The 19865-nt window shown below is 41.2% G+C and overlaps 1 protein-coding gene across 2 annotated transcripts; it reads left to right on the top strand.

Annotated features, from left to right (window-relative positions):
• Nucleotides 1-10394: 10394 nt before the first annotated feature.
• Nucleotides 10395-18669, top strand: LOC311266849 (ETS-related transcription factor Elf-1-like). Of its 2 annotated transcripts, XM_084369445.1 has the most exons (7): nt 10395-10578; nt 10711-10837; nt 13737-13844; nt 14039-14194; nt 14295-14369; nt 15818-16013; nt 16562-18669. In XM_084369445.1, exons 1-7 carry the CDS (start codon nt 10519-10521, stop codon nt 17169-17171), a joined length of 1332 nt encoding a protein of 443 aa, XP_084225571.1. In that variant the 5' UTR covers nt 10395-10518; the 3' UTR covers nt 17172-18669. The 2 variants fall into 2 exon arrangements, with proteins under 2 accessions (XP_084225571.1, XP_084225572.1); XM_084369446.1 differs by lacking the exons at nt 10395-10578; nt 10711-10837 and adding an exon at nt 11072-11219.
• The last annotated feature ends 1196 nt before the right edge of the window (nt 18670-19865 follow it).

Here is a 19865-nt window from a genome sequence, read left to right as displayed (position 1 = left end):
ATGATCCCTGCTACAAGAAAAAAAAGTTGCAAAGAAAGTTAATGTATTTCAGAGAGCTAATTACTGAACAGTCTATAAATCAAAGTGTAATTAGCTCAGAGTCAATTTAAAATTTCATATTTTGCTCAACAAAACTTGTGTATGAAATTAAAATAGTTTATTGACCCAGGCAGCTTTGATTTATGGTGATTAAGAAGCAGTAAGAACTGTTGTAATCTACAGCGTTTATGCTAACGCATAACAGATTCACATTAAAAGCATGGGTTGACACTGTGAGAAATACAGTCATTGTCTAGCCAAGATTTACATGAGAAGATTGATACCATTCTCGTGTATGTACAACCAGAGGATGGTTAGCCTAGCTTAGCATTAAGACTGGATAAAGGAGGTTACAGCTACCCTAGCTTTGTCGAAAGCAGATGTGCTGGAGCATTGACATTGTGCTGTTGTGGGAGGCGTGTTCAGTTTTACAAAAGACTCTTTCTAAAGACTTTTTCATTTTGCTTCGGCTTAAAGAGATCACAAACTTTGTACAGTTTCTGTCATTATTTCTGGCCTGCGTCTCCTCTTTGCCACTCGCTACTTTCTCTCTCCCTCCATTTTACAATCTGCACCATCCAATCACTTCTTCTTTATGTCGTGTTCACAGCGTGAGCACATTTTGCATCAGCTAAAATCCTCCAATGCGAAACACTGTGTGCTGTATATAGTATATATAACGGATTGAACGAAGGGATGATTTTTAGCAATCAAGTTATGCGTTACTCAAGTAATTTGTCTTAAGGCTAATAAATTATTACCAACATAGCAAATTACCATGTTATGTTTCATCTGTATAATCTACATGAAAAAAACTGAAGACAACAAATCACAGTTTTTAAGGGAAGTTATGTTTTGGCCAAGTGCAGTAACTTCTTGTACTTGGCTAAGCTAACTGACTGCTGTCTCCAGCTCCGAGCGCTTAGCAAGAAAGCAAAAAGAACATTTTTCAATTTCAAACTATTTCAACCAACATTTAGGGCAACAAAATAAATTTCCCAAGCTGTGTATAATGTTCGTAACTGTGCTCACGATAGACTGGAAAACCAACAGGTTGTGGGTTATATGACCATTTCTTGGACGGGCGCAGGAACTTCCTGTGCTAAGCTAAGCTAAGGAGCTGTGAATACTGTACGGACTCGAGAAACCGACTAGAAACAGGGAAACAATTAGCCTGACTCGGTCAGAAGGTTTGAAAAATCAGCAAACCAGCACTGAAAATTCACTCGATATCTTGGCTATTTCCCACTGCTCTCCGTCTCTATGGCTAAGCTAAGCTATCTTGAGTGGTATCAATCTTCGTATCTAATTGTTTACAATAAATTAATAAAATGGATTGAAAAAACCTACCTAAAACCTACTCTACTCTCATATATATGAGATGTTATATATAGACAAGATTACATTTTTAGTCATGTCTCCTTATCTTTTTTGTGTAGCTGTAACATTCCATCTAAACTTCAACACAGTTAATGGAGGACAACTTAAAGCAGGAAGACACTAACTCATCCACAACTGCAGTCTGATGTAGAGAGTTAATATCACTTTTATTGCTATTACGAGCCAGAAAATAGAGATTTAAACCTGCAGCAGATTGATGCCAGAAGGTTAATGAGAGAAAATGCCTCATTAAACAATAACAACTACTGTAAATTTGTAATAGACTTATCATGGTGGCTTGGCTGAGAGCTTTTTAACACTCTACAAACACAGCGGACTTTCTTTATTAGATGCATTGAGTGGTATACTGAGGCTACAGTAAGTCCTTCTCAGTGCATACGGACACACACTGTCTCTCCGAACACAAACACACACATACGTTCAGTACATTTTGGCACCACACATGCACAAGCAGACCCAGACATACCAATGTGCACAGTTTGTTTTCTCCTCCCCACAGTTTTAGGATAAAGTGGATTGGAGGGTTGATAGTTCTGGGTTCTGGGTCTCAGGGGTTGGGGTGTGAACAGACATTCTTTTATGTTGTTCTGCCCAAACCATCCACCATTTTGCAAATTTACTTGCACGTACTGCAGATGTGTGTCAGCAAACTGCATCCAGAAAGACATAGCAGCGATTGCATGACCATGATGTTTGATTTAACTTTCAAATATTTGTGAGGCAGCTTTCTTCTCACATTCTTTATTCCTGTGGCACTCACAGCTGCCGTTAGCAAGTCGCTCAGTTAGCTGTGGAGCTAGGTGGCCTGTTAGCTGACAGAAGTCAACCTGCAGTACGACCTTGGATCATGAGGGAAGTCACCTTGGGCAAAAGGGCTCCTGCAACACAGTACTTTGATATAACGCCAACACTGTTGTTTATTCACAATCTGTTGATAATGATAGTTCATTACCAACGCCAAGGAGGTTATGTTTTTCACCCATGTCCATTTGTTGGTTGGTCAGTTGGTTTGTCAGCAGGATTACATAAAAACTACAGAACAGATTTACATGAAACTTGGATAGAGGATGGGTCTCAGCCCAAAACAGACCCCAACAACATCTGGTGCAGATCTGCATAAAGGGACGGATGCTGGCATTTTTTCTTAATTTTGTTCACATTGCAATCTTTTTAAGATGTAATGCATGGATCTTGATGAAAAACATCAGGCATATTTTTGGGTGAGAACAATTGGAGGCGGATCCAAATAAAAATCTAGATCTAGCCGATTTGAATATGTTTTGCCCTTGAAGTACGCAAACACAAACCTTCAACACAAACTGTATAGGTCTCTTCTTCTGCCTTCTTCGGCACTCACTCCTGTCTTTTGATCTCACCTGGATACACTGTGTCTGACAGAAATGTAATAATTTAAAAGCTTTTGCTTTTGCACAGGTCTTGATGTATAAGACATGGTGGTTTCCTTAAGTATTAGAATATTTATTCTGGATCAATAGCACAAGGAGGAGAGCTTTCAGTCCGGCCTGCAGCTTCTACCAACATTTGGAAAGAACAAAGAAAACATGCTTTCCTTATGAGTGTGAATATGTGTGTGTGAGAGAGAGAGAGAGAGAGAGAGAGAGAGAGTAGTTCAGCAATGGAAGTACTTCAAGGGAAAAATGTTGAACCAAGCTCAAACTCAGATCCTCATGCAACCTATGAGAACATAAAACAAAGGTATGTGAGCTGAAGAGTCTGTATCAGAGGTCTCTTTCTGCAGATTTCTTCCTTGTTTGCTGTTTTTGGTCGCACGTCACTGATTTCACACTTCAAGAAATGTTTGATGAATGACACATAAACGCAACTCATCACTCACTTTCACAGATGTACAAATGTCACACACTTGAACACATGCATAAACAACACACACACACACACGTGGCAGCAGTAGATGCAGCATAAGGTGAACAGACGTGGCCAGCAGAAGGCATTCATCAGACTGACGTACCACGGACATGATCGCATTTCTTTCATCTGTTTCCCCCTCAGCTCTACATCAGGGGACGCTCAAACTCCGTGTCACAGTCCCACACTGTTAATGTACCTCCCCATTTTATTGCTTGTCTGACTTTGTGATGACAGATCTATGGAGCCGGAGTATAAAGAAGGATAAAGAATGATTTATCAGCCACAGACACACACACGCTGTTCAGGTCAGTCAGAACAACTGTCAACATGAAGCTTTCATCAGGTAAATGTGCAGATGTTTGCAGTTTGTCATTGCCTGTATGACAGGGTTGCAACTAACCATTATTTTAAGTATCAATTGATCTGTCAATAATTGTCACTATTAATATTGCTATCTATAAAAAGACAGAAAAAATGTCTGTCGTAGTCCAAAACTATGTTTTAGAATTGCTTGTTTCATCTGACTGAAATTTGGTATTTATTTTACTATCATAAGAAAACAACCGCATATTTACGTTTGATAAGCTGGATTCAGCTCATACATCACGGCAATTAATCACTTGTCATTTACAACGCATTTTCTGTCAACCAATTAATCAACTTAGGGACTGTATGAAAATAAATTGGGTGGTGAAAGGGAGCTGAACTTTACCTGTACCTTTGTTTTGTTTGTTTTAAGTCAACGCCCTACACAATTATTGCTTCATTTTAGCCTGAACAATACAACAGAGTTAAATTCGTACACACAATGTTTAATTTCTGCCACTAGTGGTTTCTCAGTCAAAACAAAACAGTGTGGGATCATGGGAGCTGTTGTTGTCTTCATTGTCCAATGTGCGTAACTCAACAAAATATATATAACCTAGTCGTTTTCACTTTTTAATGCAGGAATGTTAGATGTTACATCTTTAAACCTTGATATCTTAATGAAACCAATGAACACATTAATTAACCATGACACAAGTGAAAGTTGTCTTTTTGATGTAACCGTGAACTTTCTTGCAAAAAGTAGGATGAAACATTTTGGATGAGAAAAAAATAATAAATCAGACGACCCCACCTTCACCCAGAAGAAAAATTGATGATATCCTCCCCCTTTTCTCAGCTCTTCTCTACTTCTAATCATTTCCATACAGTCCCTCATCGTTTCAGCTTTACAATCATACATGTGCGCAAGCTCATCTGACTTATGACTTGTTTGTGATTGCTACGTGATCTGAAAATAATTATTGTTCTTGTTCTTTTTGGGGTCCACTGGATAACTGCATCAGTTTCTCAGTAACAACACCGCCCCCACCACCACCACCACCACCGCCCCGACCCCCATCGCCCTCCTCACACAACCAGACACATATTGTTATAATAAATACCCTGCCTCCTGTTACTTTATCAGAACATTATGGGAGTTAACCTTATTTTGAGCCAAACCAGCACATTCTTGAAGCTGCCTGCTGTTGCAGAAGTAGAGGGGAAAAAATGACAAAAAGAAATGAAGGAATGAAGGGGAAGCTTGATTTATTCAGCCTTATCAGTCCAACACCACCCGCTGTTAGGGGATGAATACGGATCAGATGAAAGGAAGAATAATTTAAAAAGGCTGCACACTTGCTTGCAAATGTTAAAATCATCAAAAACTAATTTTGTAATGAATAAGTGACCATAAAATGTATAAATAAAGCAATTCTGTTCTTTTGTCCTCATCTTTTTTGCAAAAATCCGCCTTCGTTTATAGTCATAGCTCGTCTCACGCTCTTCAGTGTTGCTGAAAATAAAACTCTTGCGGCGGCAAAGAACATCTTTAAGAGTGACTTTCGTCAAAGAACACATGCTTCATGTGGCATTTTTAGCTGTCTTTGTGAACATATGACGGGTTATACACAAGAAGCGAGCATCTCTTACGTGAAGTTCCCAGAAAGGGGAGTTATGCAACCGTATCAGCAGTGACAGTATACAGAGACAGTATGTCCGGCTGCAGAGGGACACGTTCTCATGAGAGTGCTGAAGATTTCCAAGAAACAGTCGTGTCAGCGTTCAAGTAGCCTGTACAAGACCCCTGGGTATCATTGAGCCACACTCTGGGATGGATGGCCATATAAGCTCAATTTGTTGTTTTATCAAAAAAAGAAAAAAGACAGGAAGGAAAAAATACAAGGATATCTCACACACATTGATCACAGGGTGTTGGTGCAGAGTTTTGCCACTAGGGAGCATCAGGGACTGGATAAAGACAGGCGTCTCTTTTACTTTACACGTCTGTCTGCCTTTTATGTGCTCACATAGTTCAGCCTAGATTTGCCTCTGATGTTAACATTAACCATACGAGGCGGCATCATACAGAGCTTTCATATTGTAAAGCCATATTCATGTGGTTGAATCCGACTTAATGATTTTTAATATGACATTCAGTGAGATCATCACATCATCCACTGGCTGTTCACCCTCATATAAACCACTCGGCTGTTTGCAGATCAGTTGCTTGGCTGTCAGCTGCTTTACATTGCAAATACGCCCGTGTTTACATTTGCTCCACACTGACAATGGTCACTATGGGTTACCTTGACTCACAACACAGGTAACCAATCAGAGCTCACAGGGGGGGCAGTTCCCTGGAAAAAAGAGGAAGCAATAACTGAGAAGTGCTGAAGGGAAGAAGAAAAAAAAGATCAACACGATCGACAGTGATCTAAAGTCAGTGTGGTACTTTCCTTGGTGAGTTGATATTCGCACAACTGATCGCAGGTCTGTAAGCAGAAGAAGAAGAAGAAGAAGAAGAAGAAGAAGGGTCTGTGTTTGCCAAAAGGGATGAGAACAATTTCCGTTTCTCTTCTGGACCCTCCGGGCAGCTGCTGCTCTGATACATACAGACACAAGCTATAAATACAAGGTAAGCTCACCGCTTCTTATTCCATACAACAGGCCTACAACTTCCTATCATGACAAATACTTCATACAGAAAAAGAAAATCATGCTAGTAGCTCTTTGGGTGACTGGATGTTGCATGACATGTGCTGAAGGGAAAGTGAAAGTGTTTTTCAGAGAGTGTGTGTGAGTTTCTGAGCGCGGCTGTTTGACGCAGTTTCAACTCCCTGCCGGGGATTTTTGGTAAAAACTCAAAGTTTGAAGTTTAATGATTTACTTTAAATGACGGCGAAACCACACACACAAGGTCGTCAAAACAGAGGTGTGTTGTGACCACCTCCACCATTCCCAGCTTCCCAATCGCCTCCTCTCCAAACACACACACACACGCATCCACACAGACGCGCACACAGAGACACACCATTTTTCACTGTGTTCATTTAACAAGGCCCGGTTACCCCAAGCAACAAGAGGGGCTTATCAGCTGCTCCCTCACTTGCCATACTGTTATCAGCCTGGCCTAGTTCACACATACACACTCTCTGCCACTTTCTGTCAAACACACCCGCACTCTCTCTATCTCGGTCTTTGAGTCTCTCACACACACACACACACACACACACACACACACGCACGCAAACTGGGGAATGAATGTTATGGGGGCTTATCAGTGTCCTTAGGGGCCTGGCAGCCACTTCACAGACTCAGATCCTAGTGCCGAGGCCACAGAGACAAACCTATGTGACCAGAGTACAGATGAACACAGGCTCTGTACTGTTAAGAGACACTCTGTATAGAAGTGGCAGGCCGCGGGCCACGCTGACAATGAACATACACACATGGCACAATGGCAGGCAGAGCAAGCAAGAGCAAGAAAGACAACCCCAAATACAGATGTTTTTGTCAGTGAACTCTTATTTTACGAAAACACAAAAGGCTGTCTGCATTTGTCATGTTTCCACTACGTTCATTGATACTAAAGGATGCGTGGCAGCTTGCCATTATGCACATCCAGAGCCTGATTTTCAGGTTAGGAAGTGGAAGGTGGCTGTTAGTTAGTTATGTTCAACCGGCACAACAACTTCAAGACAGTCAAAGTTAGTGTGTGAAAAAAAATCAGGTCATGTCACTTCATTTAAAAACATACAGTATGTGATTCAGATCAAATATATCTCTCTACTGATTATTTTTTCCTAAAACTGCAAAAAAATATACCCATCACATTTCCCCAGAGTTCAAGCTGATGTCTTGAAATGTCTTGCCTTGTCTGCCCGACCATCTAAAATACATAAAATATTCAACTTACTGTCACAGAAGACTAGAAAAAACAGCAAATATTCATTCATTCTGCTGGAGGCAGAGAATTCATGATATTTTTGCCTTAAAATTATTCAATTAATTATAACTATAACAGATGCTGTTAAAGGGGCAACATGTAGTTTTGAAGAAGGAATTCAAACTCAGAATTTTAATATTTACAGTATTAATGAGGTAACAATACAAACTCAGAAATATTTATTTTTTCCATAACTTAATAAACAAGCTGTTCTCAGAGGAAAATAAGGTCCCAGAACACTGTCCGAAGCTGGAAAGGTGGCAGGGTCCGCCACATATAAACAAAGTGAAACAGTATGAAGTTGTGTTGTCCTTTAAGGTCAGTTTGTTTTTTCAGTTTATTCAGTCATGAAAACAAAGAGTTTGTTTATTTAGTTTGTTTAGGCATTAAAAAAAAACAGCCAGTGAAGATTGTGCACCTTTAATTTTCATCTCTAATATCTCCTGCAATCAAGCTTTGTATACAGAGCATTATTAAAAGGAACAGTTCACCCCTTCAAAAAAAATAATATTTTGCCTCCTTCCTGTTGTGCCATTTATCCATCTAGCTTGTTTTGGTGTGATTTGCCAAGTTTTGGAGATATCGGCCATCGACCGAATCACAATGTTTGTTTACAATAACTTACAGGTAGAACATTTGACTGTTGTTTTTCATGATGTTCAAAGTGTTTACATCTGATTCATCTAAAATGCATGTTTGTGCTTTTATATCTCAATAATAATATTTTCACTGACATTAGCTTGGAGACCTAATTAAACCTGTTGGGCCACAGATTAAAGGAAATGACATCTTGAATTTAGCCAAGCTAGCAGTTAGCATGTCACTGTCGTGTAGATGTCAAAGATGCCTGCAAAGCAATGTATCGCTTGAAATAAGCAGAGCAGACACGTCATATAGGTCGGACCGCTGTGTTTTATTAAATATCTTTACACGTTATGGTTACGGCTGAAAATGGCAACACAAATAAATAAGTTTGCTGATTAGCTGCCAGTTGTCTACCCTGAAGTGACTGTGTTTTTTAAGTGTATTCAGTCTATAGAGATGTCTGCCTTGGTTTGTGGTGCTCAGAGTAGCTGAAAATACATTTGAAGAACTCAACAGCAATGTCTCTTTCTAGAAACCATGAGCTGGTTACTCAAGATAATCCACAGTTGTTGTGAGCAGTTTCACGCAGGAACTATCACACTCACCAACCGTGTCACTGCACAAAGAGAGAGTGCATCTACTCCTGGACGAGACGCTCGTGCTCGAGACACATTGGATGTATACATTGACAGCGTCCTCCTCGGGTGAGCTGTAACCTCAGCTTAGTTATCAAGCTGATATCTCCAAAACTCCTGAGAGGAAAAATATGTGTTTTTGGTTTTGAGTTGAACTGTCCCTTTAAAAAGGACTATTTGTCCTTACACTCCTTAACTGTGAAAATCCTACACCGTTTCGAAAATTAAGCTATCCTCCATTTTCCCTCATGTCTTCACCGCCGTAAGTCATCGAGCAACAAACAACTGCACACATCAGAGGAAGTCGAAAATGAGAGCGCAATTGCTGGCAGAGATGTTGGCAGCGGTCTGGCACAGGAACTCAGGAAGCGGTGCCTCCTAACTCCTAACTGAGCTGTGCTTCCTGTGTGATAACTGACCCAAACATGTTTTGCCTCTATCAAACACTCGCACACAAAAAGACAAAGAAGCGCACTCACATTCCCCCTCTCTGTGGGAGCTGGGGTATTAAAAAAACTCAGGAACTGTGAGACCATCAAGACGGTCTCAACCAAACTGAGGATTAATGGGATTAAAACGTAGGAGCGCTGTGATTATATTTAATTCCTCGGGAGCGTTTTTTTGTTCACAGTGGGAGATGTATTGTGCGCAAATCCTAAACGCTGGCGTGATCTTCAACAGAGAGGAGCTGAAGGTGAGTGCAGGTGTGCCAGCAGTGTTTGAGACACATGTGAGGGGGAGGCCGCTATACAGACTGAATTCAATCGCAGTAAACTTTGAAAAATGAAGGGCAGAGGAACGGGGGGGAGCAGTGTAGGGGCCGTGCGTTTACGGGGGAGTCGAGGAGAGGAGTCGGTTTTGTTCTGAATGTCCCCCTCACTTCATGTTGTAAGGAATGTGCACGCAACGCCCCTGAAACCTTGAACATTGTGCAAAGACATGATGTTTCAAGTTCAACACCAGCCGCCTCCCCCCCGCTCGTACCACACACACACACACACACACACACACACACACACACACACACACACACACACACACAGCCCAGGCACACATTGCAGTGCAAACGCTTCCTTCCTGTTGCTGGTTTAGCCTCTTTTAGAAGCAAGATAAGACCAACAGAATGAGATATGTGAGAGAGACAAGCAAACTGTGTTGTTTCCTCAGCCTCTCAGATCACAGTGACCGCATTTTTTCTATTTGGACATTTTATTAGAAATGTCTAACCGGTTACCACCTGATATTCACGGCAGGTGTGGTGCTCTAGCTTGTGTGCTTGGCTTGTAACGGCTCTCTCCAACCCCCAACACCGCCAGCACCAACACACACATTTGTTCTTGTTTCTCTCTGTTCTTCTCTGGCAGGTTGAGCCAGACCACAGGACAGTTTAGCAGCCCCCACTTCCTCATCGAGAGTCGAGGCAGAGCGAGCGAGCATGAGTTTCCTGTGACGCCTCTGTGTCTCTGGTCAATTAGTATACTCACATCACTCTGTTGAGCTGTGCTGCATGGAACGAGACCGACCCTCATCGTATCCTGGGGGAAGCTCTCTGGTAGATCGACACTGACAGATCTTCCGTCTGAAGATTCACTCCAAAACATCTGTGTGGACACAAAAACACATTGGACCTGTGGGGTTATTACTAGTCTTCAGAGGAAAAGCTGTGATGCTGTTTTCACGCAGTTAAAGTCGTGCGTGGGTTTGAGATATTCAGCCATGCTTCAGCAGTCGGAGCTCATCTTCGACTTTGCCAGTGACCATGTCAACATGTCACAGGTAAGTAAACGTCAGACAGCGATGACTTTCTTTGTGTTGAGCCGGCGCGTGAAGCAACACACAATTCCCAGGAATCTGACAAATTGTAATCTAATCTTATTTTCTGTGTGTGTGTGTGTGTGTGTGTTGCAGTTGGGGGTTTACTCGGATTACCCTGCAGTGATTGTGGAGCAGGTTCCCCATCCACACCTGCTCTCATATACAGGTCTGGCATGTGAACAGACACACACAGAGGAGGATCACCAGCAGCTGCTCAAAGGTCAGTGCGTACAACACATACACACACACACACAGAGAGAGAGAGAGAGAGACACACACACACACACACACACACACACACACACAGCTGCCTGTCTTCACCTGACACATTCACATTTCATGACTAAAGCTCACCTATGGTACAGTCTTTTACCAAATTAAAAGTCATACCAGGTATTAAAAGAAAACCTCGACCTGCACATGCGCAGTCGCGACCCTCGCACATGGACCTCCCTCCGCCAAAATTCAGGAAGTGAAACAAAACATTCCTGGCTCGTGCCTGGGAAAGACAGTTAATGAATCATATTAGGATGTAGACGTGGTCCATTCGGGCTACAGCACATATGCTATAGCTTGTTCCTCACCAGTGCTGGGAATTAAAAGTAAGTTATATCACTGTACCGGGTTGTTTTTCCGACATTACTCTGGTTGGAGCGAGCAGCTGAAGGAGGGCACGGCGAGGCTCGGGTAACTTAGCTAACGGTGCCTGCAGCAACACTCGCGGATAGTTTTTGGACTGTTTGTTTCAGAAGTACCAGCTTTCAGGGACAGTGACTTACCTGCTGTGTTTCTTTAAACATGGCGCCTTGTTTTGGGGGGTGTTTCGGTGGTTTTCTCGGCGGCAGAGAGTGTTGGAGCCCATGACAAACAGCTGTTAGCTAGCAGATGTTGTGTAGCAGCTCACTGCTTCACTTCACAGCCTGTTTACGTCACATAAATAAATGCGCGCAAAACAATAGAGTCCCTTCTGATGGTGATGTGCCTTAAGTGAGTAGACCTGCATGTGGCAAGATGTATGCTGACGTGATGCATTACACAAGCCCACAGACTGCCATTATTGTGTGTGAGCAGGTAGCAGCACTGTGAGCACTACACCATCAGCATCGGGTGTTAGTGTATTTATTTAATTGTGCACTGTTACTGAAGTTTTGTGGGTGCAGTATTAAAAAATAGGTTGCTCTCTGCTGTTGGAGACAAATGATTATTAAAACTGCTGCTCAGTCATCAGTTTGTGTCATTAAAGGGTCAGTTCACCTGAAATATGAAAGAACATTTTCTCTATTAAACCGCTTTTCCACCAAAATTAGCAGGTCTACACAGGTTTTGTAAACGCGGGTCAACCCGCTAAGAATCACCTATTGACCCCATTCCTACTTCCCGCATCCCTGAAGCGTCACGTTGTACATCACTGACGTCATGTCTCACGTCACCAATGCGCCAGAAACAGTGGTAACAGAAGAGAAAACAACAATAGACCCATTGTGAAAGAGCCGTCTGTAAGACAGTGGATATTAATTGATTAATGAGCGTCACAACCCCTGCAAAATGATTCTTGTCACTATCACAATTTGACTTCTAAGCTAACTGATAAATGAGATGCACGATTAAATTATTTTATCCCCCTTTAAGTTAGCCAGGTGCTACACCAGAAGTTAGCCGGCTTGGTTGGTGATCCAGCTATTTTCACAGAGCTTTTTTGGTTTCAAAACACCACTGAGCAGCTTTCATAGGAATGAACGGGGCTCCAACTCCAACACTGTCCAGTAATAAAACGTCCTTGGATAGATGCACCCCAAATTCTCTCTTTATTTACGCGCCGCCACCAGATGTTCATAACACGTCATCAATTTGCGCGGCGGCATTTAGCGTGTTCACCTGGGTCTTACGTTTAGATCAAAGCCGAGCCGAGGTGAAAAAAACCTGTGTCTGCTGCAGAGTCAGTTGTCAGTGCAGAGTTTACACATTACCATTGCACACAAAAGCCCGATCTTAGCGGGTTTAAGTGGGATTTTTGACCAGTGGAAAAGGGGTATGTGGCTATGTCTTGTGCAGTGATTGTGGAGTAGCTAGATTGAGTTATCTTGTATATTTATTGTCAGTAATGTGTCAGCTTCAATAGGCCGAACTGCCTTGCCAGGGCCGTTTGTTATTTGCATTTGTATTTTCATTGTCGAGTAATCTGTTGATTATTATGTCAATCAATCAATCAATCAATCAGTTAACCTATAAAATGTCAGAAATTGTGAGAATTGTTGATCAGTGTTTCCAGAAGCACAAAGTGATGTCCTCAAATGTCTTGTTTTGTCCACAACCCAAAGAAATTCAGTTTAGTGTCATAAAGGAGTAAAGAAAAACAAAGATATTCACATTAAATATGCTGGGAAAAAACAAGAATAACTCCCTAACTGATTAATTGATTGAATTTAATGGTTGACAATTTATCAGTTAAACATTTGCAGCTCTAATCTGCAACCTCACATTTTGCAGTTCAGAGTGTGTGAAAACAACAAGCAGGCAGAAAGTTGCAATAGATTAGGGCTGCATCGTATGGCAAAAAAAAATGATACTGCAATTATTCGTTTATGATGCGATTCATGATCAGTGGAGATGATAATCTGGAAAACAAGATGTTGAAAAGCCTAACCCTAAACAGTAACAACAGTTACTGGGTTACTGTATCTTGTATAAATCTCCATGTGCAGCCGCAGGCCCGTCTCAGCTGCAGATCTCTCTGTGGTGAAATACTACTTAACAATTCCAGGAAAGCCCATCCCATTTATCAAGGCGATGAGACAATGAAGGGGTACTTGAACGTATCCGACAGCAGCAGAACCACTGCCCCATGTTTTCTTAAATCTACATGCCATTTCAGAGACGGGTGATCTGTTTTGTGGTTTTCACCAACATCTGTAATTTTATATCACATAAGTATACATCATGATATAACACATTGGCTAGAAAGCAATCAAAAAAAATGTTATGGATTAAGAAACCAGACAGGAATGTCTGCTCTTGGGTAGGCTAATCCAGCAAATACATCAAGATGCTTGGTCACATTGACGCACTCCTCCAGCCGCAAACATTTTTTTGTATGTTAATCCCGTCTCTGTGGTCTGTAGTGGAGCCATGCGAGAGTGGAGAGGAGGAGACCATGGAGACACTTGTTGCTGCTGACTCGCTTCTCAGCATGGACTGCCCTGACACCCTGTCTCTGGAGCAACACTACTGTGAGCGCACACACACACACAGACACCTGAGTTAACACTACTCACATGCACAGTAACTGAGTGAAGATGCCACAGTAAAACCTCGCCGCCTCTCTGTTTTGATATAGGACATGTCTGACTGCGAGATGTTATTTTTAGACCTGGTGGTCACACTGCTGTTCTCTTTCATCAAATCTGTTTATGCCCCCCTGCAGCCCAGACCTTCTTACCATCACTGGGTGATGTCATCACTACTCCTGTCACCCAGGTGACTGTGTCGGCAGAGGGGATTGTGGGAGCAGTTGACCAGCCACAGTGGCACTCGTTGCACACAGAGAAGCCTGCAGCACAGCTGCAGTCCAAGAAGAGAGGTCAGTCACTCTCCGGGTTATCAGCTGATATGAAACTTAATTATGGCTCATGTGATTAAATTAAATATCTCATAAATTGCCTTATTCTCCAAATACTCAGGGAGAAAACCTCGACACAGAAGGGCAGAGTCTCCCACACCGAATATTATAGTGAAGAAGGACAAATACAACAAAGGTATTTCCACACATAACAACATTAATTTAGACCCCTTCAGATGTACCTCTGATTACTTAAATGTGATGTTAATTTTATGTGTTGGTCTCTCACCTAAATAAAAGCACCCTGACATAAAAGTCACAACAGCAGTCTCGCTATGTCCGACCTGTAACATTCCCATAAGACTTTCAGAACAGCTGAGCAGCTGAATGAAATCTGTCATAGTGACGTTAAGGCTGCAGTGGTGCTCAGACACAAATTAAATATGTGTCTTGTTCGCCATCTGAAGCAGCTGTAACTAATCACTAACTCAAAATCATTGGCCTCATTACAGAAATATTCCCAACTGCTTGTCATATCTTCAATTCAATTTCAATGAAGCAATTCCTGAACTCATGACTGTGTCCTGTCATGCCCGTCCGTGTCCAGAATGTACGAAGTCCGAAGACAGTTGTCTCACTTCACCTGTCTCTGGCTAGCTAGCTTATTCTAATGGCCTAGAAAAGACAGGCATTGAGTTTTATCTTTGATTTTTTGTGTCGGCGGAGGATATACTGATAATACATGCTCCTAGAAATTTAAAGCTAACAAGCTAATATCTGTGTTCTCTAACAGTCCAACATCCATGCCAGCGTCTCCAACAGGCTAACATCGGCAATAGTTTCTCCAACAGACTAACATCAGTGCTAATCTCTCCAACAGGCTAACATCCATGCTAGCTTCTCCAACAGCGGTGCTGCCATTTTTGCACTTATTTTGAATTTAGGGCCGAGTCAATGCCATCCAAACTTAAAATTCCTTACTCAGACAATTCTTTAGTTAGGACGGTTCTGCAGCCAAATTTCTATAAATGATACAATAGGATTATTTTCCTAAATGCAGTTAAATGTCATCTTTAACTGGATTAAGATAAGACTTCAGACATAGGAAGTTTCCGTAATGAGGCCCCAGGTAATCTAATACCTGACAAAGTGTATCCAAAATCCATGAAACACGGTGAATGAGCCAAAGTAAGAGATATTCTGAAACATTTTTTTTCCTTGCATTGTGTGGGAAAAAAGGAGGTGAAAAATTATTTATCGATAGTGAATGAATATCCACCAAAAACACTTGTTTATGTCAGAATGTATAAGTTAATAAGTCACTAATGCAGCCTGTGAGAGAACAGAGAGCACCCTTCTCTTCCTCCTTTTATCATTACTTTTTATTTTATCTTAGTATCAGTGAGCTCTAGCCAAATACAGAATAAGCACGTGGCTCTTTCTGTCTGAATAAAAACATAAGAAACTAAAAAGCCATTTCTTTAACAGATAGACGAAGACAGCAATGTTTACATATTCCACGTCCGAAATATGTTCTGGGCCTTGGATGGATAAATCACAGGGATGAGTCACTTTTGCAAAAGTCTTTCCATGACGTTTCTTTGTCTTTCCCTTTCCATCACGTTTCCTGTGTTTGTGCTTCAGGAGGAAACACGCTGTACCTGTGGCAGTTCCTGATGGAGTTGTTGCAGGACCGACAGGTCTGCCCCCGATACATTAAATGGACCAATGCCCAAGCAGGAATCTTCAAGTTAGTCAACTCAAAAGCTGTGGCCAGACTCTGGGGCAAACACAAGAACAAGCCAGATATGAATTATGAGACGATGGGCAGAGCACTCAGGTACAAAAAGAGAAAATGTTTACAACTTCATTGTTCATATCTTTACTTTGAGGTAGGGGTGTCACAATTCTCCAAATCTATCATTCGAATTGGCCTTTAATTTTAAAGTGACAAGGTTATGGCATTGTTAGGCAGTTGAGTCTTGATTTGCAGAAATCAACAGGGGAAAAAAAAATCTTTACAAAGATAGGCTACATATGAAGTGTAACATAGCCGTCATGTTTTCTTCAGGAATGTACCATAGTAAGGCCATATGGTTACATTTAAGAATATCAATATTTCACCAGTCAATTGGGAACAAACTCTTAGAACGAACAATAAAAGAGTCACTGGTCAATTTCAGCTGTTTTTCACAGAAGAAGGCAACAGGAGAGGAAAAACAATCCTGAAAGACTAGTTGATCCTGCTTTTGATTTCAGTCAATGAAATGAAATGTCGTTCCATCGATTTTCAATTTAGAATTGAAATTGTGACACCCTTACTTACAGGAAAATATATGTGTATGCCATGTTTTGCATTGTTAATGCTGAACCTTTATATGTATGTAGGTACTACTACCAGAGAGGCATCCTGAATAAGGTTGAAGGGCAGCGTCTCGTCTACCAGTTCACCTCTCTGCCTGAAGACATGATATATATCACAGACGGAGATGGCACCAAAGAGGAAGACGATTATGACGACAACAGTGGCAATGATGCTGTGAGCGATGACTCTGATGACAGCACAATACCCTCTAGTGACCAGTCGGTGGATGAGGAAGATTTACACCCACCACAGAAGAAATTCTCATCGAGCTCAGTCCGATCCTCGGCTCCCCAGAGGACCAGGCCCGCTCCCAGGCCCTCAAGCCAGCGTGACACCGTCCTGCGACTTCCCAGCACCAGCTTGATCCAGGAGCAGCATTTGCCTATCGTGTCTGCCGAGATGCTGCGGACCTTACAGAACCTGCCGAAGGTCCAGTCCCTGCAGCCGGCAGGTCATGCCTCGGTCTTCAAAACGGCTCAGCTGCTGGGGAGTCTGTGTGAGCGACAGGCTGCTGCTGCTGACGTTGCTGTAGACAGTAACGGTGCCCGGGAGACACCTGAAGAAAAGTCAGGACAGAAAACTTCACAAGTGGAGACTCCACAGCTGGTGTCCTTAACTAGCTCTGACCAATAGAAACGACCAAGGCTCAAACACACACATGCACACACACTCCACTGACTCAGGACCAGTTACAGAGCTGCACTTTGTTGTGGCATTACACACCAGGTCTATATTTCTCACATGTGTAAGAGCGGGAGTATTGTTCTAGGATTGTTTTAAATTGTCAGCAAAAGTAATTCTAGACCAGTACTTCCTCCCCTGATGTCTGAGTTGTCAGGAACCAAAATCTCACAGCACTCAGCAGGTTACTTTCTTAGGTGAGACAGACTTTACAAAGCTTGTGTCCTTTATCTCAGCCTTCTGTCATCCTCTGTAGCGTTAACGACACAAGACACCAAAGACAGACATGCACTGGAATCTACGGCCTCTCTGCAACTTCTGCAGACACACCCTCTGCCTGCACTTCACCTCCAGCATCATGGAGCTAATGAACTGATCAGTACACTGTGCCCTCTTTCTCTGCCTTTACTCTCGCGCTTTACCTTTTTTTTTTTTATACTCTCACATGCTGAATCATTCCTCTGCCTTAAAAATGGCTTTGCACTAATGTTTACCTCTGCTGTGTGTTTCTTCTCTTAAGTGCCTCCTGTTCCGCCTGTCTCTGCGTCCTCTGCTCCTGGTAATCATGAGGTTATTGAGGGAAAACATTCCATATTATTATTATTTTTTAAGATAACTGAGTTTTGTTTATATTGTGAAATGTTGAAAACAAGGGATCACTGTTATTTGTAGAATAGTAATTTAGCACTGCTGCTGTTTAGTTGATGTATCTACACAGCGGACCTTCCTGATGTTGACAATCACCAATGAAATGGTCTAGTAGCCTTTTATTTCGCTACATTTCCTCCTGTAGAGTCATACTGCTACTATTTAGTCTTTCTTCTCTGCACACATTCGTTTTAGTTGTTACACATACTATATAAATGCATATATGGACCTCTAAAGCCTTGATATCTGTATGTGTTGTGAGTTATATACTGTATGTCTGTGAATATGCTTGACTTTGTGCCTTGTTGCCATTTTCTCCCTCAGGTTCATGAAAATTACTTTTACTGCACAGACCGTATACTCCATGCAAGGACTAAAACAGCTGGCCTTTATGATAAAGTAATGCTAAGTTCAGTGTTTTCTATTCAGTTGATCTTAGTTTAGCCTCTCAAAGCCAGACCATAAAGTTCCCCTCACTCCAAATGAAAACTGTGCTTGTAAGATTTAGGCTAGCTTGGTTTAGGAAATGCCTATTACTGTGCCTTTGTCCCCAGGGAAGCCTATGCAAAACTGTTTTCACTTTATTACAGAGTGAACCATTTTATTTGGAATCCCCTCACTTTGCTTTATATCGAGGTCTCTTGATACTGTAAGTTTTACTGGTGTGGATTTGTAAGCTTGTAGCAGAGGGAGAGGTGGATTTTCTGTTGCTTTATTTTTTTGGTGCGTTTGCTTCTGTGCAGTCCGGAGGTGTTGAAAAGATAATGGTCTATTATACGAAATAAACGTAATTTTATCATTGTCCTTTATCCTTACTCATTTATTCACCTACATTTAGTTCACCAGCACCAGAGGTTTAAAATAAATGTACATTCTGTACTTCAGTAAAAAAATTTAAGGTAGTTGTTGAGTACTGACTATTTCCATTTTGCACTACTTAATACTTCTACTCCACTACAAATCAGATGAAAATGTTGTACTTTTTACTGAATTACATTTATTTTTTATAGCTTTAGTTACTTTGCAGCTTCAGATTAACTATAAAAAGACTATTGTTCCCTGTAGGAAGTCTACATGTTACCCAGCAGTATACTAATTAATTGAAATTAGTGTCAACTTTACCAGCTGCAACATAAAAGTGATTGATTAAAGTTGCATTATGTAACTTTTGGAACACATTTTGTGTTATATAGTCCTATATGCGTACACAGAATATAAACATGGCTTAAAATTAATCTAGCACCCATGTTAGCTCATGCAAACAGCTACTCCTTGAATCAAGAGCTACGTCTCTGTTGATAGGCCTGAACAAAAGTTGCATACGGCACCTTTAATGTATTCATAATTAAATTACAATTATACAGTATAATATATATTCTGAAATGATTCATTTGCAAAATGAGGAAGTTACTTTTGGTACTTTAAGTTTATTTTGATTCTAATACATTTGTACTCTTACTTAAGGATCCCCTTCACACATGTATTTAAGAGTAAATTCCAGTATATGTGACTATTCAAATATTTTTTGATTTTACAATATTAGCTGCATAAGAAGTCCTTTCTCAATGTGTGAACACTGGAAGCTTTAAGTTTCCACATCACACTCGTTTGCTGAATATTGACCAGGATTGGCTTCCATCCTATTTGTGATGTCACAAATCATGCTCGTAGGCCCGCCTCTTAAAATCAGATTTTCACTGAGCACAAAGAAAATGTACACATCCAGCAATTAATATGAGAACAGCCTTCTAGTGTCAAACTTCGCACATACATGATCAACATTCAGCCTTTAAAATATGACGTTTTGTAATAGATGTTGGATACAAAGTAGGTTGAATTAGCATTCTCTTATCAAAGCTACATTAAAATGATGTTTAGACAATAGTAGAGAGCTCATACTGTATATGTAATGATATAATATTATATTATTAGTGTTAATAGTGATATAATTAAATAAGAGAGAGGAATGGCACTCCCTCTGTGACAGTATTTTCCTGC

The sequence above is a fragment of the Pagrus pagrus genome (genome assembly GCF_965226575.1).
Source record: "Pagrus pagrus genome assembly, chromosome: 12".
Lineage (NCBI taxonomy): Eukaryota > Metazoa > Chordata > Actinopteri > Spariformes > Sparidae > Pagrus > Pagrus pagrus.
Note: the sequence above shows the minus strand (reverse complement) of the source record. Positions and strands in the feature narration are given on the sequence as shown.